Raw genomic sequence first — 25,699 nt, 5'->3', positions numbered from 1 at the left:
ATGGTAAGTGATATGTTTGGAACATTGAATCGCAATAAAATCACAGTATCGAATCGCAATACATATAGAATTGTGAGAATCGCAATAAATATCGTATCGGAACGTAAGTATAGTGAAAAAATTGTATCGTGAGGTCTCTGGCAATTCCCAGCTCTTGTCACATTCTGACCTTTATTTCCTTTGTTTTGTCAATATTTAGTATGGTCAGGGCGTGAGTTGGGGTGGGCAGTCTGTTTGTTTTTCTATGATTTGGGGATTTCTATGTTTCGTCCTAGTATGGTTCTCAATCAGAGGCAGGTGTCATGAGTTGTCTCTGATTGAGAATCATACTTAGGTAGCCTGGGTTTCACTGTTTGTTTGTGGGTGTTTGTTTCCTGTTTCAGTGTTTGTGCCACACCGGACTGTTTTGGGTTTGTTCATTCCACATTCATTGTTTTTGTATTTCAGTCGTGTTCATGTGTAGTATTTCTTATTAAAAGAACCGTGGACACTTACCACGCCGCATATTGGTCCTCCGATCCTTTTTGCCTCTCCTCTTCGGAAGAAGAGGAGGAAATGCCTTACAGCTCTATATAATATGTAGGAGTTAGGGAGTTTTCACATATCCCTGTATGATCTGGATTCTGGGGTATTAGGTAGCCTGATCCATGCTATAAACCCTGGCTGAAATGAATCCTGGACCTGCGGGAGTAGCGGGTCCAAGATCAAGGACCAGAGTACCAGGTAGTGTGGAACTTTTTGCCTGTTGTAAACAAGCTGGCTTGCTCATGTCATGTAGAATGTACGTCTCGCAAATCACATTAGAAAAAGTTATAGTGGGGAGAACAAGTATTTGATACACTGCCGATTTTGCAGGTTTTCCTACTTACAAAGCATGTAGAGGTCTGTAATTTTTATCATAGGTACACTTCAACTGTGAGAGACGGAATCTAAAACAAAAATCCAGAAAATCACACTGTATGATTTTAAGTCATAAATTTGCATTTTATTGCATGACATTTGATACATTAGAAAAGCAGAACCTACTATTTGGTACAGAAACCTTTGTTTGCAATTACAGAGACCATACCTTTCCTGTAGTTCTTGACCAGGTTTGCACACACTGCGGCAGGGATTTTGGCCCACTCTTCCAGATTTTCTATTGGGTTCAGGTCTGGAGACTGGCTAGGCCACTCCAGGACTTTGAGATGCTTCTTACGGAGCCACTCCTTAGTTGCCCTGGCTGTGTGTTTCGGGTCGCTGTCATGCTGGAAGACCCAGCCACGATCCATCTTCAATGCTCTTACTGAGGGAAGGAGGTTGTTGGCCAAGATCTCGCGATACATGGCCCCATCCATCCTCCCCTCAATACGGTGCAGTCGTCCTGTCCCCTTTGCAGAAAAGCATCCCCAAAGAATGATGTTTCCACCTCCATGCTTCATGGTTGGGATGGTGTTCTTGGGGTTGTACTCATCCTTCTTCTTCCCCCAAACACGGCGAGTGGAGTTTAGACCAAAAAGCTCTATTTTTGTCTCATCAGACCACATGACCTTCTCCCATTCCTACTCTGGATCAGATGGTCATTGGCAAACTTCAGATGAGCCTGGACATGCGCTGGATTGAGCATGACGGCGTAGTGTGTTACTAATGGTTTTATTTGAGACTCTGGTCCCAGCTCTCTTCAGGTCATTGACCAGGTCCTGCCATGTAGTTCTGGCCTGATCCCTCACCTTCCTCATGATCATTGATGCCCCACAAGGTGAGATGTTGCATGGAGCCCCAGACCAATGGTGATTGACCATCATCTTGAACTTCTTCAATTTTCTTAAAATTGCGCCAACAGTTGTTGCCTTCTCACCAAGAAGCTTGCCTATTGTCCTGTAGCCCATCCCAGCCTTGTGCAGGTCTACAATTTTCTCCCTGATGTCCTTACACAGCTCTCTGGTCTTGGTCATTGTGGAGAGGTTGGAGTCTGTTTGATTGAGTGTGTGGACAGGTGACTTTTATACAGGTAACGAGTTCAAACAGGTGTTAATACAGGTAATGAGTGGAGAACAGGATGGCTTCTTAAAGAAAAACTAACAGGTCTGTGAGAGCCAGAATTCTTACTGGTTGGTAGGTGATCAAATACTCAAATAAAATGCAAATTAATTACTTAAAAATCATACAATGTGATTTTCTGGATTTTTAGATTCCATCTCTCACAGTTGAAGTGTACCTACGATAAAAATTACAGACCTCTACATACTTTGTAAGTAGGAAAACCTGCAAAATCGGCAGTGTATCAAATACTTGTTCTCCCCACTGTATTTTCAGGTTTAGTGAGGGCAAAATGTATTTAGTAAAATTCTCACAAACGCTCCAGGAAACCGAACCCGGGAAAACAACCTTAGTTACACTCCAAGGGAGGCTGTTGGGGTCCTAGTCCTAGATCGACACAGCCTGCTTGTTGTGGTTAGCTGTGGTTGTCAGTCATTATAAATGTGTAACTCTGTGTTGTTGTATGTGTCTAATTGCTATGCTTTATCTTGGCCAGGTCGCAGTTGCAAATGAGAACTTGTTCTCATCTAGCCTACCTGGTTAAATACAGGTGAAATAAATAAATACATAAAATAAGTAGTTGGTAGTGGAAGTTGTGGCTCTGGCTGACCATGCTTCAGGTAAATGTTTCTAAGTTGCATTATTATGGAAACCATCACCACGGACTTGCATTGTACAGCTGTAATGGGATAATTGGCACTTGTGGGACACAATTGGTCTGTGTGGGAGGAATAAGGTCTTATTGACTTGAATTGAATTGAGTTAGTGACAGGTTAGAGGTCTGTGTGGGAGGAATAATGTCTTATTGACTTGAATTGAATTGAGTTAGTGACAGGTTAGAGGTCTGTGTGGGAGGAATAATGTCTTATTGACTTGAATTGAATTGAGTTAGTGACAGGTTAGAGGTCTGTGTGGGAGGAATAATGTCTTATTGACTTGAATTGAATTGAGTTAGTGACAGGTTAGAGGTCTGTGTGGGAGGAATAATGTCTTATTGACTTGAATTGAATTGAGTTAGTGACAGGTTAGAGGTCTCTGTGGGAGGAATAATGTCTTATTGACTTGAATTGAATTGAGTTAGTGACAGGGTATAAAACATGTGAAGGTATGACCTCATTGCCATTAAGTACAATAACTGCTGTTTGTACAGAACATTACTCACGGAAACGTATGGACCACATAAAGCCTTGCTTTGATAATGTTATGAATACACATGTTGCTGTTCTGTTGTACTTGAATCTTAGTTGGTGTCATTATTCAGAACGTTGCAACCGAATGACTCCTCACTTTCGTAGCATCACTTTTCATACTGCTGACACTCACAAAATATTCAACCTATTGTGACCTCAACGTAAGTTAGTAGATGGCGTTTGTATAAAAACTGGCTCATAGGGTCACATAGAAACCAGTATTTGTTGATTGGCCTTAGTGGTAGTTAGTCATTGGTCAGTTACTTTGATATAAATGAAATCATTTCACCACCTATACATGTGACTCATTCCTCTATCCTGGTCTTCTATCAAGTCAGGAACTTTTGCCCCCAATTAAGGCCATTTCTTGTCAGATGACGAGAGTGTGTTCTGACTGTCGTCATCGGAGAAGAAGGAGTCATTTAACCCTCCTCAGTGTGTTCTCTGTAGAGTTCTGTGTATGTGTGTATTCTGTTCCAGTAAGTTGGGGGTGGCCTGGCGGCATGCTGTCATCTACCCAGATTCCTTAGCTGTCCACTGAATGTGTGTGTGTAATGACTGTGTGTGTCTTAATGAGTACATTGAGATACATTGAGATATGACTGAGCCACTCTGTGTTACACAGTCTGGGGGTTGTACAGGGCCGCCCCGCCTTTCTTAATCTGTTCCAATAACACAGGAGTGGTGTGTTTGTATCTGCACATGTTCGTGCATGTCTTAGTTCATGCATGCGTGTGTGCTTGCGTGCATTACTTTCCTGTGTGTGTGCACGTGAATGCATGAATGTGTGTGGGTGAGTTTCAATGCCCCCCATTCACTGTGAGTGTGTAAACAGCTCTGTGTGTGAGCGGTGCTACCTATCAAGTTCTAAAACAAGTTTCTACGAGAGGTGTCACTCTGACACCCTGCCCCATGTTTTAGTGGTGAGGTCACTAGGCTACCAAACATGGGGACCTACTGTTGTCATTCTGAAACACACACACATACACACACCCTATTATTCTGTGTTACCAGGCACTACCACAGCATAGAGGTGTTCACCCACTATGACCTGTTGACTCTGAATGGAACCAGAATAGCTGAGGGACACAAGGCCAGCTTCTGTCTGGAGGATACATACTGCCCTGAAGGTAATAACACCATGTTATTAACATGGATGCCACAGCAATGTCACATGCTATTAACATTTATAACAACCATTTATTTTAAATAACTTGGCTTCATATGTTGTCCATGACCTGAATTATTCCTGGACCATGGTTAAATCTGTTTTTATTTTATTTATTTGAGTCACTGAAACTGGCTCCAAAAACCTCAAGTTGAAGAGTAAAGTCACTGTTCTGGTCTGTGTATCAGGTCTGCATAAGCGTTTCTCCTGCTACAACATGGGTGACCAGGGCATCTCAGTGGGTTGCTGGGATACGTATCGCCACGACATCGACTGTCAGTGGATTGACATCACCGATGTCAAGCCTGGAGACTACATCTTCCAGGTACAGGCACACACACACACGCACGCACGCACGCACGCACGCACGCACGCACGCACGCACGCACACACACACACACACACACACACGCACGCACACACACACGCACACGCACACACGCACACACACACACACACACACACACACACACACACACACAAAGGTGCTCTTGATCAAGCTCCGAGTTTGCACTTTGGTTCCTTTGTACCGCGCACATTTTTTTGTGAGTATGTTGAAGTATGACATGTTTGTGACTGAGGTCTGCAGACCCTCCTCTGTGATATGTGATAACATGAGAGACAGCTATGTTGTATTACCCCCCAAACACACACACACACTCCCTTTCTGTCATGACCCTGTCTCATGTTCATCAGCAGTGTCCTTGTGGGCGTCACCTCAGGATACATCAAATACTCCAACTCCCACCAGCCACCACTTCTGTCTCAGACTACTAATCCCAGTATGCCATCCCAGGGGCCAATTAGGATCTCGATTCTTTTTATATCTCAGCCGTGGGAAAGCCTTGGGTAACAGTCAACATTGCTACAGTGAAACACTCTATCTGTTAGTGAGGGTTATGGTGAGACTAGCTCCCCCAGTAATACTCACTGATATCTGTTATCTAATGAGAGAGGGGTTACAGGGAAACTAGCACCCCCGTAATTACTGGTACTACCTAATTAATCCCTGCTAATGAGAGGGGGGTTGTGGTCAAATTTGTTCCCTAAAGACTGTGCTACCTAAGCCATGGGAGTCAGTTGAGAGGTTACAGTGAAGACGGTTCCCTGTTTCATCACACACTCTCTAAGTGTCACAGCCTGTTTTATTTAATCACCCTGCATGTCTCTGTAATAGACGTACACACACACATGTTCACGGACACACACACATGGACATGTGTATTTTAGGCATGTAGAGCAGGGCATAATTACAGGTGGTGGCCCTGCCACAGCTATGAGGAGAAAAGGAGGAGAAGAAGAGAGTATAGAAGAAGAGAGGGTAGATGAAGAGAGGATGAGAAGAAGAGAGGATAGAAGAAGAGGATAGAAGTAGAAAGGATGAGAAGAGAGGATAGAAGAAGAGAGGATAGAAGAAGAGAGGAGGAGAAGAAGAGAGGATAGAAGAAGAGAGGATAGAAGAAGAGAGGATAGGATAGAAGAAGAGAGAATAGAAGAAGAGAGGATAGAAGAGAGTATGAGAAGAGAGGATAGAAGAAGAGAGGATAGGATAGAAGAAAAGAGAATAGAAGAAGAGAGGATAGAAGAGAGTATGAGAAGAGAGGATAGAAGAAGAGAGTATAGAAGAGAGGATGAGAAGAGAGGACAGAAGTAGAGAGGATATGATAGAAGGAGAGGTTAGAAGAGAATATGAGAAGAGAGGATAGAAGAAGAGAGGATGAGAAGAAGAGAGGATGAGAAGAAGAGAGGATGAGAAGAAGAGAGGATGAGGAGAGTGCTTTGAAGTCGGAAGTTTACACACACCAAGGTTTGAGTCATTAAAACTAGTTTTTTAACCACTCCACATATTTCTTATTAACAAACTATAGTTTTGGCAAGTCGGTTAGGGCATCTACTTTGTGCATGACACAAGTAATTTTTCCAACAATTGTTTACAGACAGATTATTTCACTGTATCACAATTCGTGGGTCAGAAGTTTACATACACTAAGTTGACTGTGCCTTTAAACAGCTTGGAAAATTCCAGGAAATTATGTAATGGCTTTAGAAGCTTCTAATAGGCTAATTGACATCATTTGGAGGAGGTGTACCTGTGGATGTATTTCAAGCATCCAGCGATACTGCTACCTACATGTCTACATTTGAGAGAGGTGGACATTTAATAAAGATCTAGAAGCTCTGTCCTTGAACCACGCAGGGTTAGAAATAGTTCCATTAGAACCCCCCCCCCCCCCCACCATTAGAAACAGTTCATTTCCCCCCATACAATTCCGTTGCTGTTCTTACAGGCCTTTTCTCACTCTGTTACACATTCCGATGGCCCAAGCCAACCGGCTACAGATGACAAAGTCCAACACTAATTTCAACAGAGGCTAGGTTTTGTGCATTCACAAACTTGAACAAGTTCTTCTGGCGTTTTTTTGTTGGTGCAGTTTAGAGTTGCTTTCCTGTGTTACTGGCTGCATCCTGTATTTAAAGTGGGTGTAGCAGGTTTACATAGTGGCTATAAGGGAAAATGGGCCCTCAGTATTATCACCGTGTGTGTGTGTGTGTGTGTGTGTGTGTGTGTGTGTGTGTGTGTGTGTGTGTGTGTGTGTGTTTTAGCCTGCCTGCCTGCCTGTGTTTTCCTGCATTCGCACGCATGTGTGTGTGTGCGCACGGGAGTGTGTGGGCTTACAGAAGAGAATGGCTATGTCAGCAGCTGTGAAAGTAGACTGTTAGACTGGTGAATAACAGCCTATTAGAACATGGTAAAGCTCGGAATAGCACCTATTACAGAAACGTATACAGTCATGGTAATGCACTCTGTAACTACTGCACCTTTTTAACCTCCAACTAAATGACTCCTTTAATTCATGTCCTCAACTCAACTTAAAGGTGTTCTTTAAGTTAAGAGCCAAGAGTAATTTTAGCCGATGTGGTCGACTGCATAGGTGATGTGGAGTTTGAGGCTTTTATTGTGATCGATTTTGATTTTAACATGAAAAATGTAAACAGAATGACATTACAATGAACAGCACAGAAAAGTGGAAATGGAGCAAACAGGTTGATGCTTCCTCTGACAGATTCTTCAGTTATAACTCAAATAGTGAGACTCAGTTGGGCATATGGAATGGCCATACTTTAGTCCTGTGACGAACCATACAACTCTCAGCATGTACACCCAATGGGTGAAAATATGTTTGTTACTCAACATTTATGCTAAACTTACAACCTTCCATACAGTAGTCAAAACTATTGATGAGTTTTCCTCAGGCTGCTATTGAAGCAGTGTCTTCCAGCATTTATTTTATGTTTCTCACAATGGGACAAACAATGGTTTTATTATAGTCTTGACATTATACATCTTTACAACTTGATTGCTACTCAAAGAGCAAATGGGGATCTCATCCATCTGTCCCTCTATATGGAGAGAAAAGTACTGTATTTATTTCTCCTATTGAAATATGGAAAAGCCATCCCACTTTTTTATGGAAAGGAATAAGACTAACTATAAAATCAATACCAACCACGACTGACTTTTAATGACAGAGACCATCTAACAATTTTACATCCAACTAATCTTTATTTCAGATGTCTCTTTCAGTCCGGTGGATGCTAGCGCACTCTGCACACATTATTACTCTATGGGTGTGACCCAAATGATACCCTAGTTGCCATATCATGCACAACTTTTGACCAGAGTCCTATAGGCTCTGGTCAAAAGTATTGCACTACATAGGGAATATGGTGCTATTTGGGATGCAGGCTATTACTCCTCTCTCTTCCACGCCACGGGTCTGGTACGGCTGGGAGACTTGAGGGGTAAGAATGAAATGAAATTGTAACACCTGCCAACTATGGTTACCTTAAATGGCAGTTTATGTTAAATGAGTGGGTGACACCTCGACACAGGTTTGTGACAGGCCACCTATTGAGCTGGGTCATGAGCAATGCAATGGACCAGGCAACACTTGATCAATAATATATATTTTTAATTACAATATTCTTCAGTTACAAGATTACAAACCAACTGGCAATTTCTTTCTGTTTACCAATATAGATAGCAATCAATACATACCTGGATGGTGGCTTGCACACTAATCAAAACAATTAGAATACCTAGGACTACAATCGCGCTACTGACACTTTAAGAGCAAACAAATTACATTGTACATAATTTCATCATCATAACAAATACCTGGTGAAGATACCATCACCGCAAGCATATGGGAGCATGGGGAGTGGCGCTTGGATCGCGAACTTCAAAAAACAAACGATAAGCGACAACCTTGAACGCAGGGCAGACTATGTTAGGATGGACGCCACTAGGAGCTCCAACCAGAGCCCTGCAGCTTAAACCTTTGTAGTGTGCACTGACAGCTTGCATCTTGTACTCCAAGTGCACCGCAGGTTATAAAGGAGGCAGAGGGCGTGAACTACACTAGTTTAGGGGAAGCTCCAATCTTCATACAATTAAGCACAGAAGATTTCCAAGTCACAGCAAATGCATGCACTCAATTAAGGGCAATCAGCAATACGTTTTGATCAATCATTGGTGAAACCACACATAGATCAGTGAACATTTTGTTAAATAGGAAAGCTAAAGTCCACCCTCTGACAAAATAATAAACTCCTCCCTCTGTTTTCTAATAAAGCAGTGTGGTAAGAATTGAGTTAGTGGCTGCAAGTCAGGAGATCAGACAACCATAATTCTCTTACATTGTAATAACTTTGTCATTACTCTCTGGCTCTGGTCCATTACAGGGCTCAAGTATAGTCAACTACTGATACGTGCACAAAGAACAAGTACAATCTCTATTTGAGTACAGTAAAGTTAATCAGTCCCAATTCAAATATGTGTTTCTTGTTCTGCCTGCTCTGGTTTAGTGCACTCAGTCCATTGACATTGCATACAGTTGACTATACTAATAGCTATATCCTCTGTCTTTGTCATATTGCAGGTGGAAGTTAACCCTTCGTTAGACATGGCTGAATCGGACTTCCAGAACAACGTGATGAGATGTCGATGCAAATACGACGGACACAGAGCATACATGTATGGATGTCACGCAGGTATGGGAAGTTATTTCACTCTTGTTAACACACATTCACACTCTTGTTTTCTATCCCTGTCTTTCTCTCTCTCTGTCTCTCTTCCTCAATCTCTCTCTCCTTCTCGCTCGCTCGCTCGCTCTCTAACTGTATGTTGTTTCTTCTACCAGGTGATGCGTACAGTGCAGAGATTGAGGACCTGTTCGAGCACCAACGGCAGATCTCCAATAACTTTGTCTAGGCCCATTCAGGGCCCAGCGTTGGCACAGTCTGGTGCCCAGCGAAGAGGGCTCAGAGCTGGGAACATATACTTCTCAGGGTGGCCTGGGGTCTGGTGGGTCCAGGGACTCCTGCCCCACAACACTAGAGGACTCACGGAATTGCACCTGTCCACCGCCCTGACCTGCTGTTGGCTACACTACCCAAAATACACCACAACCAGGAGAAGACCATCACCCTTACCACACCCAACAGTCAATAGCAACTGAGAGCAGGACAGGTGTCACCAAGGCAACCAAATTAGTTCAGTTAACAATGGATAATTAAAATGGTATGGATTCAACATTTGTTAGTTTATGAATGTGGATTACTAGTAATTTAGCTACTCAAAGTTTGTATGAATGAATTCTGATTAAGATTAAATGATTATTGTCTGTCCATGATTTAAAATGACTAACATGTCAAATCAAATCAAATGTATTTATATAGCCCTTCTTACATCCGCTGATATCTCAAAGTGCTGTACAGAAACCCAGCTGTACAGAAATGCAGCCTAAAACCCCAAACATATGCTTGGTCCCGTATACCCGCGTCCCAGGAAAGGGGAAAGAATGACTGAAAAGAGGTCTGCGTTATCTGTTTGACTGTTGGTCTGTCTGGACAAATGTCTCCTACATCTACATTATCACAATATTAGTACTGTAATCACAACCTTCCTGTAGACTTTGATGTCCGTAGCTCTACAGTGGACCTCAAGGCCCGGGTTTGAATACATAGTTGTGTATGAACCGTTTATCTTAGTTTTTACAATTTAATTAGCTGTTTTATTATTGTGCAGGTAGTTATATTCTGATGTGTTAACCATTTTTTCTCAAAATACTGTAACTACAGTAAAACTGATACACAAAACTAAAAAGTGTTGAGTTAGTAAACAGTTCTCTCTTCTGTTTTTAAATTACTATTACATGAAGGCCTTCAAGTTGGCTTTTGTGATTTTATCTTGATACCAGCCAAGAAAATGTAACTTGATGTAGTTTACTTTATTCTTTACTGTGTGAATTTCAATGCTTTTGGTGCAAATCTTTTCATAATATGTAATGCTGCAGGTTAATTTATTCAAGGCTAACGCTTGCATACTTTTTATATTGATGAAACATGTAAAGCAAACACATTTTCACCTAATAAGTCCCTATCTAGGTTATATACTAGAATAAAGGGTCTACCTAGAACCGATGGTTCTTTGGCTGTCCCTGTAGCTCGGAGAACTGTTTTTGGTTCCAGAAAAAAAAATGTTGGGTTCCAGGTAGAAAATATTTTCTTAGAGTGTAACTTCAAAGGGTTGTATCATCTTAACTTTTCGTTTTTTCCTTTCACCAAATGTCAAACTGAGAGACAGCTTTGTGCCATCCATCTCAGTGCACTTCTCCTTCTCCTTTTCCTGGCCTTCCCAGTGTGAGTGAAAGCAGGTTCGGCGGTAAACCCACAGCCAGGTAGGCAGTGTATAAAAAGCCTTTAATTAGCTGTATTTGGGTTAGAGTTAGGGTAAGCATGGGGCGTACACAGAGAAACACTGCAACTGTGAACTCTGCTGTCACCAGCTACAGGCCTGGGTAGGATAGTCAGACTAGAGAGGGAGAGAGGGGGAAGGGAAGGGAAAGAGAGAGGGTGGGGGTAGAGAGGTAACAGAAAAAGGTTGACAGAGAGGACCAGAGAGAAACAGACTGATAGAGATAGAGAACACTGCCTTTGAATGGGCAGAAAGCACAGGAGGTTGGCAACACCTTAATTGGGGAGAACGGGCTCGTGGTAATGACTGGAGCGGATTCTGTGGTGTATAAAATACATCAAACACATGGTTTCCAGGTGTTTGATGCCATTCCATTTGCTCCGTTCCGGCCATTATTGTGAGCTGTTCTCCCCTCAGCAGCCTCCACTAGCAGAGAGAGATCAAAGAGAAAGAAAGAAAAGGAAAGAGGAGAAGCCTTGACGTGGGCAACACAACAGATTTTACTACCAGTGAAAATCCACCATGGCCACTACTGCAGAAACCGCATAACTGGCATACTGAGCTCCTAAAGAGAACAACATGTTTGTCTGAGAGCAAAATAAACTGCTGGATTCAAACAGTCAACAGCTGCTATTGACGCACCAATCTATATAGAAATCTGTCAGTTTAAGATAGATTAATCCATTTTTTTTTGCATTTTTTTTGGGCTGCATCTCAATCTGCCTATGTTGCACTTCCCGCATCTGCGGTGGAAAGTGACAGAGCTACAGTGCTGTTTGTCAGACCACGAGACATCCCGAAAATCTGTCTTCTCACAAAAACCTCTGTAGCATCTGAACGGTTTGGCCTAAAAACCTCTATAGAAAGTGGAGACTCACAAACACGATTGTGTTCTCCGTTTTGTTCTACGATCCCCACAAGTGTCACAGGACTTATCTAAAGGCAACCCATACAAATGAATGGTAGTATGGAGGTAGTTTAAACCAACAAAAATAAGGTGTTAAATATGTGTCAAATAAATACAAATATTTCCTGAGCATTCATATCTCCTTTTTCTTATGATTTATTGATTGTCTGTTTCTTGCCATTTTTGAATGTGTTAGTCAATGCGTTTCTATGGGCTATGGTAGTAAAGGCCAAATTCAATATTTTTGATACCTAAATGGGTCCTAAAATTCCAAATCAAATAGCTAAATGATCCATGGTATGACCTTCTTAAAACAATTCCATATGTCAGCTTAGAACCACCCCCCCAACAGCTTAGACTTTGAAGAGTTTTTTAAATTAATATCTTTAGCAGATCCCTTTGGGTTCCCTGCCCACTCAATACACATTTCACGGGCTTTAGTTATTGCCCTCTTGTCTTCATCAACTTTTATATCACAAAACACCTCCATGTTATTATGAAACAGTGTTAAGTTAACCCCCCACACACACACACCTTTTAATCAATAAAAGCTGTAGATTAAATCATACTAAATACAGTTTAGAGGTGTCTCTACAGGGGTATTTAATCGTGTCAAAAAACATTTTATAGCTTAATATTTTTGTTTTTCAATTGTATTGTGCTTGTGTACAGTTGCTATTGACATAATAACATAGTCTATTCTATGTGTTGTTATTTAATTTTTGTATTATGTTCCATAACTTTAATAATATAATAACTTTAATAATAATAACCGTTTTTGATTCTTATCCATCACATTCACTACATCTACATCATATATTTTACTGTATGTACGCATATCCATGCTGTTGGAATATCTAGCGTTGGGATATCTACAATGCTACATGGCCAGTTTGCCAACTGGTTGTCATATGTGATAATGTTTGAAACGGTATGCAGTGTAAGCTGAATGTGTGAGCTAGGGTGCTTATTTAATATTCATATAGAAAGCTTGTGCTCTCAGAGACTCAAATAACTCCCAAAACCAAATCTTTGATTCATGTGTGACCAAAGTATTCTTTCATGAAATAAATGATCAATTCTTATGTCAAATGGTTTCACATTTAAGATTTGTTTCATGTTAATCCCTTTGCTTAAGTGATTTATTTCGAGAATTTGATGATGTTGTTATGCATAATTGGTGTATGGAAATGGACTTTGTGACATTTTGCCAATGGAATAGTTGGGATAGCTGTGGTTAAGTACTGGCTAGAGGGCTTGGCTGCATAGATGAGTTACAGCACAAATATCACTACATTCATTACTGTGAATCAATAAAAACCATCATGATACAAGTTGTCTCCCCTATCTGTTTCTTTCTCCTCATATTACTTCTCTTGACTGTATTCTCAGGTCAGGACTATTTCCTGACCCTGTGACATGACTTGGAAAAACTCTGGGCTTTTTTCCCCTCTTCAGATCACATGATTGAGAAAAACTCATGGCCCATTCATGATGAGTTTGCCACAATGCTGTTAAAGTACTTTTTATTTTGGAGAAGGGGCCACAGTGAGTTCAGGCATCTGTCCCATCCCAGCTCCAAAAAATTATACAGTTGAAGTCGGAAGATTACATACTGTTACGTTCCCCAGTTTCTGTGTTGTGGTTTTGTTTGTATGTGTGTGTTTCAGGATGGCTTACTGAAATTCTAAGCAGCTGATTGGTCGGCCGCATCGATGATTGGAGATCTGACCCCGCCCTCTCGTCAGGAGACACAGCTGTCTTCAATTACCGACTCCTTCTGAAGCTATAAAAGTCACTGTTCCTTTGTTAGGCGAGAGAGCTGATGGTTATGTCCTGTGTTGGTTGTTGATCAGAGACAGGTTTTTGTTAAGTATTTTGTAGCCGCTGCTTCTGAGGTATGTGTGTCCCCATAGGACGCAGTGTTTTTGATTATTGAGATTGTTTACTTATGTTTGTATTATTGTTTCATTTGTTCGAAGGGGAAGGGACCTTGGGAGTGCTTAGGCAACATATACCCGTAGTATGTACTCTGTCTATGCATACAAGGTAAAACCTGGGCGGACCACCCCCTGTATTTTGGATATTGCACCAGGTGGTGCTAGTTAGGTAAGTTGTGGGTAGGTAAGGTAGTCTTTTTCCCAAAATTACTGTGTGAAGGAAGAAATTCCCTATCAACGGTAAATTCTCTGCCTTTGTCATCCTTACCCGCACCTACAATACCATTCATATTGTAGGTGCAGGGTGTTGTGTTCCCTCTTCCTAGAGGCGTACGTAACACACTTAGGGTGGAGACATTAAAACTAGTTTTCAACCACACCACAAATGTCTAATTAACAAACTATAGTTTTGGCAAGTTGGTTAGGACATCTACTTTATGCATGACACAAGTCATTTTCCAACAATTGTTTACAGATAGATTATTTCACTTATAATTAACTGTATCACAATTCCATTGGGTCGGAAGTTTTCATACACTAAGTTGACTGTGCCTTTAATTAAACACCTTTGAAAAATCCAGAAATGGATCTCATTGCTAATTTACATCATTTGAGTCAATTGGAGGTGTACCTGTGGCTGTATTTCAAGGCCTACTGACAGACTCGGGCCCCTTTGCTTGACATTGGGGAAATCAGCCAAGTCTGGTTCATCCTTGGGAACAATTTCCAAATGCCTGAAGGTACCATGCGTATCTGTACAAACAATTGTACGCATGTATTTACACTATTGGACCACGCAGCTGTCATAACGCTCAGGAAGGAGACACGTACTTTGGTGCGAAAGGTGCAAATAAATCCCAGAACAACAAGGACTTTGTGAAGATGCTGGAGGAAACATGTACAGGAGTATCTATATACACAGTAAAACGAGTTCTATATGGACATAACCTGAAAGGCAGCTCAGCAAGGAAGAAGCCAATGCTCCAAAATTGCCATAAAAAAGTCAGACTCCGGTTTGCAACTGCACATGGGGACAAAGATTGTTCTTTTTGAGAAATGTCCTCTTGTCTGATGTAACAACAATAGAACTGTTTGGTCATAATGACCCTCGTTATGTTTGGAGGAAAAAGGGGGAGGCTTGGAAGCCGAAGAACACCATCAAAACCGTGAAGCACAGGGGTGGCAGCATCATGTTGTGGAGGTGCTTTGCTGCAGGAGGGACTGGTGCACTTCACAAAATAGATGGCATCATGAGGGAGGAACATTATGTGGATATATTGAAGCAACATCTCAAGACATCAGTCAGGAGGTTAAAGCTGGGTCACAAATGGGTCTTCCAAATGGACAATGACCCCAAGCATTCTTCCAACGTTGTGGCAAAATGGCTTAAGGACAACAAAGTTGAGCTATTGGCGTGGCCATCACAAAGCCCTGACCTCAATCCTATGGAAAATTAGTGGGCAGAACTTAAAAAAGCATGTGCGAGTAAGGAGGCCTACAAACCTGACTCAGTTACACCAGCTCTATCAGGAGGAATGGGCCAAAATTCACCCAAATTATTGTGGAAGCTTGTGGACGGCTACCCAAAATGTTTGACCCAAGTTAAATAATTTACCAAATGCTACCAAATACTAATTTGGTGCAATGCTACCAAATACTAATTGAGTGTATGTAAACTTCTGACCCACTGGGAACGAGATGAAAGAAATAAAAACTGAAATAAATAATTCGCTCTACTATTATTCTGACATTGCACATTCTTAAAATAAAGTGGTGATCATAACTGACCTAAGACAGGACATTTTTACTCTGATTAAATGTCAGTCATTGTGAAAAATGTATTTGGCTAAGGTGTATGTAACCTTTCGACTTCAACTGTAGGTCTATAACAGTTTGGGTCTGTGTCTCCCGCATTGAAGAGAGAGATGACCACGGCAGCGTTCCAATCTTTGGGTATGTCCGACGATACTAAAGAGAGGGTGAATAGGCTAGTAATGGGTTTGCAACAATTTCGGAGGATCATTTTAGATAGAGGGTCTAGGGTTGTCTAGCCCAGCTGATTTGTTGGAAGCCAGATGTTGCAGTTCTTTCAGGGTTTGGGCAAGTTGCTGTAGGGGGTGCTGAGATGTTTGCCGATATAGGGGTAGCCAGGTGGAAAACGGATTTAGGGTTGTACCTGGTAGGTTCCTTGATAATTTGTGTGCGATTGAGGGCATCTAGCTTAGATTGTAGGGCGACCGGGGTGTTAAGCATATCCCAGTTTAGGTCACATAACAGTATGAACTCTGAAGACAAATGGGGGGGCAATTCATTCTCATATGGTGTCCAGGGCACAGCTGGGGGCTGAGTGGTGTCTATGACAAGAGGCAACGTTGAGAGGTCATGAAGCCCGGATTCAGACATGGCTAGGACATCAGGGTTGGTGGAGCGTGCTAAAGCAGTGACTAAAACAAACTTCGGGAGGAGGCTTCTGATGTTAACATGCATGAAACCAAGACTTTTACGGTTACAGAAGTCAACAAATGATAGTTCCTGGGGAATGGGAGTGATGCTGTGGGCTGCAGGGCCTGGGTTAACCTCTACATCACCAGAGGAACAAAGGAGGTGTAGGGTAAGAGTATGGCTAAAGGCTAAAATAACTGGTTGTCTAGTGCGTTCGTAACAGAGAGTAAAATGAGCAGATTTCTGGGCAAGGAAGAAAAGATTCAAGGCATAATGTACAGATGGGTATGGTCAGATGTGAGTACAGTGGAGGCCTAGGCATTGAGTGACAATGAGAGAGGTTCTCTAAAGGCACCATTTAAGCCAGGTGTGGTCACCACATGTGTGGGGGGTGGAACATAAGGGATAGCTAAGCCATATTAAGCAGGGCTGGAGGCTCTATAGTGAAATAAGACAAAAATGACTAACTAAAACGGCAATAGACAAGTCATATTGACATTAGGGAGCGGCATGTGTAGCCGAGTGATCATAGGGTCCAGTGAGTAGCTAGGCGACCTGGAGGCACGGCGATTCAGACAGCTAGTAGGTCAGGGCTAGCAGCAGGCTAGCAGATGGGCCTCAGGGGGACATCGCAACTGTTGAAACCTCCTCGGACGGTTATGTCGTAAGACCAGTTGTGATAGATCGGCGGGGCTCCGTGTCAGCAGCAAAGGGTCCAGGCTAATAGGCAGAAGAGGTATTGAAGCACAGGAATTATCTGATGGATTTCTTCGGCTAGCCGGTGCTTGCTTCAGGACAGAGACGTTAGACAGGAGTAGCCACTCTGATAGCAGCTAGCTAGCTGCGAGGATCCGGAGTGAAGGTTCAGAGCTACTGGTAGGAATCCGGAGATGTGGTAGAGAAAAGCAGTCCGATATGCTCTGGGTAGATATCGCATGGTGCAGACTGGCAGGAGTTGCCTGGGCTGAGGCTGCCAGTCCGAGTTAACGGTGATGACCGCTAGCAGTGGCTAACTGACTACTAGCTAGTAGCTAGTTAGCTGGCAGCTAGTTAGCTGGCTAGCTTCTGAAGGGGGTTCCGGTTCAAAAGTGTAAAAATAGCAGATCCATAGCACGTTGGGTGAGGCGGGTTGCAGGAGAGTATGTTCAGTCCGTAGATGGAAAATGAGATTAAAAATAATACAAATATATACAAAGAAAAACTATATATACAAGGGAAGGGACAAGACAATCAAAACAGACAACCCACTGCTACGCCATCTTGGATCTGAAATCATATGCAAATACTCAGCACAGATCATTCCTGTGGGGAAGTGAGAAAATCCCCCAAAATATTTCTGTAACTAAAGTACACACAGCCCTTCAGAAACTAATGGTTGAATTCAAGAATTCCAAACTGTGATATGGGAGGGGTGGGTTGAAAGCACCCAAATGTTCCAAAATGTTTTATTAAAAATGAAAGTTTGATTTGATAACCAAACACCTGACACAAAACATTCCTTGACTGGTTTCTTACACACACACACACCAACCTCAGTACAGACTTAAAACAGATGCTTAGGATGGACAAAAGACTTGAAAGAGACGCACCTGGGATAGTGTACATACTGTACATGCATGCACGAACACAACACACACACACACACACACACCAACCTCAGTACAGACTTAAAACAGATGCTTAGGATGGACAAAAGACTTGAAAGAGACGCACCTGGGATAGTGTACATACTGTACATGCATGCACGAACACACACACACACACACACACACCAACCTCAGTACAGACTTAAAACAGATGCTTAGGATGGACAAAAGACTTGCATGCACGAACACACACACACTCAGACATACACTCAAAGATGCCTGCTTATCGTGAGAGATCGGAACATGAGAGAACGAGTGCCAGAGAGCGATGGAGTGAGGGAGACAGAGTGAGAGCTTAGAGAGGGAGGTGAGTTGATAAACACTCCGCCAGCCGCCCTGTTCATGTTTTATCCTGACTGAACTAGTCTGCTTTCTGTTAGCAACACGTGTTGTTGTTATGAGAAACAGCGGTAGCACCAGACCCAGCCAGCCAGCCCCCTCAGGGGATCTCAGGGCTGGTTACAATGGGGACTGTGTTCACCTCTCAATGACAGACCTGTCCCTGTATACGACCCACACCCTGTCACTGATATCTATAGACATTCATCCTTTCATTGACATAGAGCTGGAATGGATAGAACTGTCATTCGCCCTACATAGAACTGGACTGATAGTTCTATGTCACCTACATAGAACCAGATTGATCCAGTATAACCGTCATTCACCCTTTCACTGACATTGAGCTAGTGTGGATAGAACTGTCATTCACACCATCTTCATAGAACTGGAATGGATAGAAATCTGTCATATACAATAGATGGGTGTCTTCTTCCTGAATGGCCTAGGCGCTATGATAATCTGATCCTAGATCTGTGGTTAAGGATGACTTCTACCTTGCGTTTACAGGAACTGTGACTGGTAGAAACATCATGGGCCTACATGTCTATGGTCCCCACTGCCAACCTGCACTAAAACAGCAGGTAGGCAGGCCTGTTGTACGCAGAACGTGGGAGAGCTCAATTTATTTGTATTTCTATTTTTTATTTCACCTTTATTTAACCAGGTAGGCTAGTAGAGAACAGGTTCTCATTTACAACTGTGACCTGGCCAAGGTAAAGCATAGCAGTGTGAACAGACAACAACACAGAGTTACACATGGAGTAAACAATTAACAAGTCAATAACACAGTAGAAAAAAATAGTCTATATACATTGTGTGCAAAAGGCATGAGGAGGGTGGCGAATAATTACAATTTAGCAGATTAACACTGGAGTGATAAATGATCAGATGGTCATGTGCAGGTAGAGATACTGGTGTGCAAAAGAGCAGAAAAGTAAATTAATAAAAACAATATGGGATGAGGTAGGTAAATTGGGTGAGCTATTTACCGATGGACTATGTACAGCTGCAGCGATCGGTTAGCTGCTCACATAGCAGATGTTTAAAACCTGTTGGGGCTAGCCCTGAATACTGCCCCTTCTGGAGGAATTTGGCACCCATATAAACCATGATAAATTTTTGTCAAAAGTTGCTAATATATGCATATAAAAATTATTATCGAATAGGAAACACTCTAAAGCTTATAAAACCGTTTAAATTTTGTCTCTATGTAGAGCAGAAGTCTCAGGGCATGCATTCTCCCAAAGTCTCTCTTGTAATGAAAAAAGTTGCCACCACTTCAACGTCATCGTATACACACTTCCCAAGCAGTTATAACCATGGAAACAGTTTCTACATCTTCAGCGTGAAGCCTGCTTTCGATGAGGCGTGTAACTGTGAGAATCGCACGCTCACGAGACGTTCAGCGTGCCCAAACGTCCCGGTGACGCAAAAAAAAAGTTTCACCAATGGGAGCTGGGAAATTTCTCTCTCTTTCCCTCAGGATGGACTGAACAACGTATGCTTCTCTGTTCGCCCTCACGATTGCTGTAGACCTTTATAACATGTTAAGGCTTAATTATAAACATAGTTTGACAAGTTTACTCAAAATATAATGTATACTTTCGACGTTTTGGTGCGCATCCACTTGAAATTTGCATACATTTCGACCGAAAAGTGTCTAGTTTGAGAACGGAAAGACACAGACTTGAAAACTGAACGCTAACTTGGTGAGTATTAACCCTTCCAGGTCTTCTGAAGGAAGAACAGCCATGGTAAGGGAATATTTATGTCTTCATTTTGGGTTTCTGTCGACTCCAAGATAGAGGAGTCAGTATGCTAAATGGGAGCGCCGACTCTCTATTATAGCCTAGTGAACGCCAAATGTAACGTTAAAAATAATTGTAACATAGCGATTGCATTTAGAAGAAGTTTATCTTGCCATACATATGTAAAACATGCATATTTAGTCAAAGTTTATGATGTGTATTCCTTGTTAGCTGACGTTATCTGCCGGAGCTATTTTATTTCTCCTGACATTGCAGTAGCATTTTTTGAACGATGCATAATTGTAAACAGAGATTTATGGATATATATTGCATATTATTGAAAAAAAAATGAATGTACTGTGTAACATGTTATATTTACTGTCATCTGATGAAGATTTCAAAAGGTTAGTGAAATGATTTTTCTTTTAATCCTGCGTTTGTTGATTGCATATTTTTTCCTACTTGGCTAAGCTAATGAGGTATGTATGCAGTGGTGGTTGGACATAAATATGTGCTATGTTTTCGCCGTAAAACATTTTAGAAATCTGACTTGCTGGGTAGATAAATAACTTCTTTATCTTTCATTTGAGCCATTTTTCAAGCGATTCTGTGGAGGTTAAATATTTTTAGGATTATTTCTTGCGTTCCCTGCGCCACATTACAGCTCAGGGGGGATGGGGGGTGATCCCAAAGGGGATCATGTATCCCCATCACGTTAAAGTTGGTGAGGGAGATAAAAGTCTCCAACTTCAGTGATTTTTGCAATTCGTTCCAGTCACAGGCAGCAGAGAGCTGGAAGGAAAGGCGGCCAAATTAGGTGTTGGCTTTAGGGATGATCAGTGAGATACACCTGCTGGAGCGCGTGCTATGGGTGGGTGTTGCCATCGTGACAAGTGAACTGAGATAAGGCGGAGCTTTACCTAGCATGGACTTGTAGATGACCTGGAGCCAGTGGGTCTGGCGACGAATATGTAGCGAGGGCCAGCCGATTAAAGCTTACAGGTCGCAGTGGTGGGTGGTATAAGGTGCTTTAGTAACAAAACGGATGGCACTGTGATAAACTGCATCCAGTTTGCTGAGTAGAGTATTGGAAGCTATTTTGTAGATGACATCACCGAAGTTGAGGATCGGTAGGATAGTCAGTTTTACTAGGGTAAGTTTGGCGGCGTGAGTGAAGGAGGCTTTGTTGCGAAATAGAAAGCCGACTCTAGATTTGATTTTACATTTACATTTAAGTCATTTAGCAGACGCTCTTATCCAGAGCGACTTACAAATTTTAGATTGGAGATGTTTGATATGAGTCTGGAAGGAGAGTTTACAGTCTAGCCAGACACCTAGGTACTTATAGATGTCCACATATTCTAGGTCGGAACCATCCAGGGTGGTGATGCTAGTCGGGCGTTCGGGTGCAGGCAGCGAATGGTTGAAAAGCATGCATTTGGTTTTACTAGCGTTTAAGAGCAGTTGGAGGCCACGGAAGCAGTGTTGTATGGCATTGAAGCTCGTTTGGAGGTTAGATAGCACAGTGTCCAAGGAAGGGCCAGAAGTATACAGAATGGTGTCGTCTGCGTAGAGGTGGATCAGGGAATCGCCCGCAGCAAGAGCAACATCATTGATATATACAGAGAAAAGAGTCGGCCCGAGATTGTTGTTTTTGAAAGTTTTGAAAGTCTCTGGAAAAAGTATTTTATTGAAAAGGTTTGGTTACTAGCTAGCTACCTTTTTAAGTTTGGATCCTGCGACGCGGTTGGCATCTGTTACTGGGACTGTTGCTATCTGTCCAGGGATCCTGCCGGCCAAGGTGCTGAGGAGTTGCTTTGCGTAGCAGCTAGCCTAGCTGCCGACCAAGCTAGCAGGGTTTTGTTGAGTGCTTGAACGCAGGGACTGCGGACTGCGAGGAGTAACAGCGTAGCCTCCATTGCCATGACAAAGACCAAAGCCGGTGGGAGTACCATTGAGGACAGTGTTGTCTCTCTATCAAAGGTGAAGGATCTTTTAAACAAATAACAAATAGTTGATTACAGGCAGTTGTTACAACAACAAGAAAATAGTGTTGTGTCCAAATACTAGTGGAGTCAACTAATAAAAGATTGGACAACCTGACCAGAGAGGTCCAGGACCTGAAGAACAGTTTGCAGTTCTCCCAGGGTCAGCTCAATGAGTTTAAATAGGTAAACGGCAAGATGACAGCAATCTGTAAAACACTGAGGAAGGACATCAGTTATGTATGTGAATCCATCATAACAATGACGGAGTAATCAGATTATCTTGAGGGACAAACAGGGTGGAACAACATTCTTGTGGACAGAATTGCAGAATCTCCACATCAGACCTGGATGGAGTCTGAGGACAATTATCTCTGAAAACTGAATACGGACCACAGGAAGATTGAGGTGGAGAGCCCACAGGACTGTAAAAGATGACAGGTGACAGACCCAGCCGATAGTGTTTTTTTTATTTTTAACACATTTGCAAACATTTCTAGAAACCTGTTTTCACTTTGTCATTATGGGGTATTGTGTATAGATTGCTGAGGATTTTTTTCATTTAATCAATTTAAGAATACGCCTGTAACGTAACAAAATGTGAATAAAGTCTAGGTGTCTGAATACTTTCCGAAGGCACTGTATATATTCAGAGCCATATCCCTGTAATGCCTATAGAAGATCTCAAGTTTTATTGAAGTACTGTGGTTGCAGGTTCACCTGCCTCATCTAAAGCCTGTTCTTTTGGGGTGTTGCTATAGGCCACAAAGTGCTAACAGTCAGTATCTAAATAATGTTTGTGAAATGCTTGATAGTGTATGTGACGTAAACGGAAGGTCTACTTTCGGGGGGACCTGAATATTGACTGGTTATCATCAAGCCGGGACGAAGTTTCTCACTGTAACCAGTGCCTGTAACCTGGTTCAGGTTATTAATTGACCCACAAGGGTGTTTACAAACACTACAGGAACAAGATCATCCACATGTATTGTTCACATTTTTACTAATACTGTAGAACATGTTCTAAATCTTTATCCGTACCCATTGGATGCAGTGATAAATATAGTGGCTATATCTAGGAGAACCAAAGTTCAAAAGCTGGGCCTAAAATAGTGTATAAGATCATACCAACGTTTTTGTTGGGACTCTTTATGTGGACGATGTTAAGAATATGTGTTGATGTGATTAATTGCCACGTGTGCTCCCTCTCCGGCCTCAAGGTCACCAGGCTACTCGTTATGGCTCACCATCATTACACGCACCTGCGCATCATCAGACTCACCTGGACTCCATCACCTCCTTGATTACCTGCCCTATATATCACTCCCTTAGGTTCCTTCCCCAGGTGTCATTGTTTCTGTTTCAGTTTCCTGTCTGTGCATTGTTTGTGTTTCTTGTTTTGTTCATTTGTTTATTCAATTATGCACTCCCTGAACTTCCTAAATTATGCACTCCCAGTGCACACGTTACAAAATGACACCTCACCAAAGGGAAGCATCAGGTTGTGTTTTTATTTGTGTTTTTTTTGTGTTGGAGATGATGTCGAGTCCCGGTGTCCGAACCGGAGCTACCTGGGAGGCCTCAGCCAGTTTGTCAGGTCCCCCTGCCTCAGCTGGCTCGAAGGGATTCCATATCTCAGCTGGCTGACAGGATGCCATGCCTCAGTGGGTTTGATGGGCTCCTATGCCTCAGCTGGTGAACAGGTTCCCGTGCCTCGACCGAGGCAACCAGGGAGGTCTCAGCTGGCTCATCAGGCTCTCACGTCTCAGCCGGTTCTTCAGGTTTCTGCGCCTCAGGCGACCGGTCCGCTCCGGATCCCTGGGATCGTCCCTTTGGTTGGCGTCCTGCGGCTGGAGCCAAATGTGCTGGGGAGGGGGTACCGTCACATATGCTCTCTCTCCGGCCTCTAGGTTACCAGGCTGCTCGTTATGGCGCACACCTGTCACCATTGTTACGCGCACCTGCGCCTCAGATTCACCTGGACTCCATCACCTCCTTGATTACCTGCCCCATATCACTCCCTTTGGTTCCTTCCCCAGGTGGTGAGGGTAGGCAACAACATCTCCTCCCCGCTGATCCTCAACACGGGGGCCCCACAAGGGTGCGTTCTGAGCCCTCTCCTGTACTCCCTGTTCACCCACGACTGCGTGGCCACGCACGCCTCCAACTCAATCATCAAGTTTGCGGACGACACAACAGTGGTAGGCTTGATTACCAACAACGACGAGACGGCCTACAGGGAGGAGGTGAGGGCCCTCGGAGTGTGGTGTCAGGAAAATAACCTCACACTCAACGTCAACAAAACTAAGGAGATGATTGTGGACTTCAGGAAACAGCAGAGGGAACACCCCCCTATCCACATCGATGGAACAGTAGTGGAGAGGGTAGCAAGTTTTAAGTTCCTCGGCATACACATCACAGACAAACTGAATTGGTCCACTCACACTGACAGCGTCGTGAAGAAGGCGCAGCAGCGCCTCTTCAACCTCAGGAGGCTGAAGAAATTCGGCTTGTCACCAAAAGCACTCACAAACTTCTACAGATGCACAATCGAGAGCATCCTGGCGGGCTGTATCACCGCCTGGTACGGCAACTGCTCCGCCCTCAACCGTAAGGCTCTCCAGAGGGTAGTGAGGTCCGCACAATGCATCACTGGGGGCAAACTACCTGCCCTCCAGGACACCTACACCACCCGATGTTACAGGAAGGCCATAAAGATCATCAAGGACATCAACCACCCGAACCACTGCCTGTTCACCCCGCTATCATCCAGAAGGCGAGGTCAGTACAGGTGCATCAAAGCTGGGACCGAGAGATTGAAAAACAGCTTCTATCTCAAGGCCATCAGACTGTTAAACAGCCACCACTAACATTGAGTGGCTGCTGCCAACACACTGTCATTGACACTGACCCAACTCCAGCCACTTTAATAATGGGAATTGATGGGAAATGATGTAAATATATCACTAGCCACTTTAAACAATGCTACCTTATATAATGTTACTTACCCTACATTATTCATCTCATATGCATACGTATATACTGTACTCTAGATCATCGACTGCATCCTTATGTCACTAGCCACTTTAACTATGCCACTTTGTTTACTTTGTCTACATACTCATCTCATATGTATATACTGTACTCGATACCATCTACTGTATGCTGCTCTGTACCATCACTCATTCATATATCCTTATGTACATACTCCTTATCCCCTTACACTGTGTATAAGACAGTAGTTTTGGAATTGTTAGTTAGATTACTTGTTGGTTATTACTGCATTGTCGGAACTAGAAGCACAAGCATTTCGCTACACTCACATTAACATCTGCTAACAATGTGTATGTGACAAATAAAATTTGATTTGATTTGATTTGTTTCCTGTCTGTGCGTTGTTCATGTTTCTTGTTTTGTTCATTTGTTTATTAAATTATGCACTCCCTGAACTTGCTTCCCGACTCCCAATGCACACATTACATTAATAAGGAGCATCCAGACACTAAACTTGATGAATTTATGAATATGCTTCTTCCAATTATTGATAAACATGCA

The 25,699-nt window shown here is 42.7% G+C and overlaps 1 protein-coding gene across 1 annotated transcript in view; it reads left to right on the top strand.

The window, feature by feature from the left end:
• The window catches only part of LOC115113069 (lysyl oxidase-like 4), a 63,258-nt gene extending 51,424 nt beyond the window's left edge, over positions 1-11,834 (top strand). The window contains exons 12-15 of the mRNA XM_029640291.2: positions 4,224-4,339; positions 4,566-4,702; positions 9,321-9,432; positions 9,582-11,834. Coding sequence (XP_029496151.1) covers positions 4,224-4,339; positions 4,566-4,702; positions 9,321-9,432; positions 9,582-9,652 — 436 coding nt within the window. The 3' untranslated portion in view covers positions 9,653-11,834. The remainder of the gene's footprint in view (positions 1-4,223; positions 4,340-4,565; positions 4,703-9,320; positions 9,433-9,581) is intronic.
• The last annotated feature ends 13,865 nt before the right edge of the window (positions 11,835-25,699 follow it).

The sequence above is a fragment of the Oncorhynchus nerka genome, linkage group LG28, assembly GCF_034236695.1.
Source record: "Oncorhynchus nerka isolate Pitt River linkage group LG28, Oner_Uvic_2.0, whole genome shotgun sequence".
In the NCBI taxonomy this organism is placed as follows: Eukaryota; Metazoa; Chordata; class Actinopteri; order Salmoniformes; family Salmonidae; genus Oncorhynchus; species Oncorhynchus nerka.
This window is presented reverse-complemented; position numbering and strand designations above follow the sequence as displayed.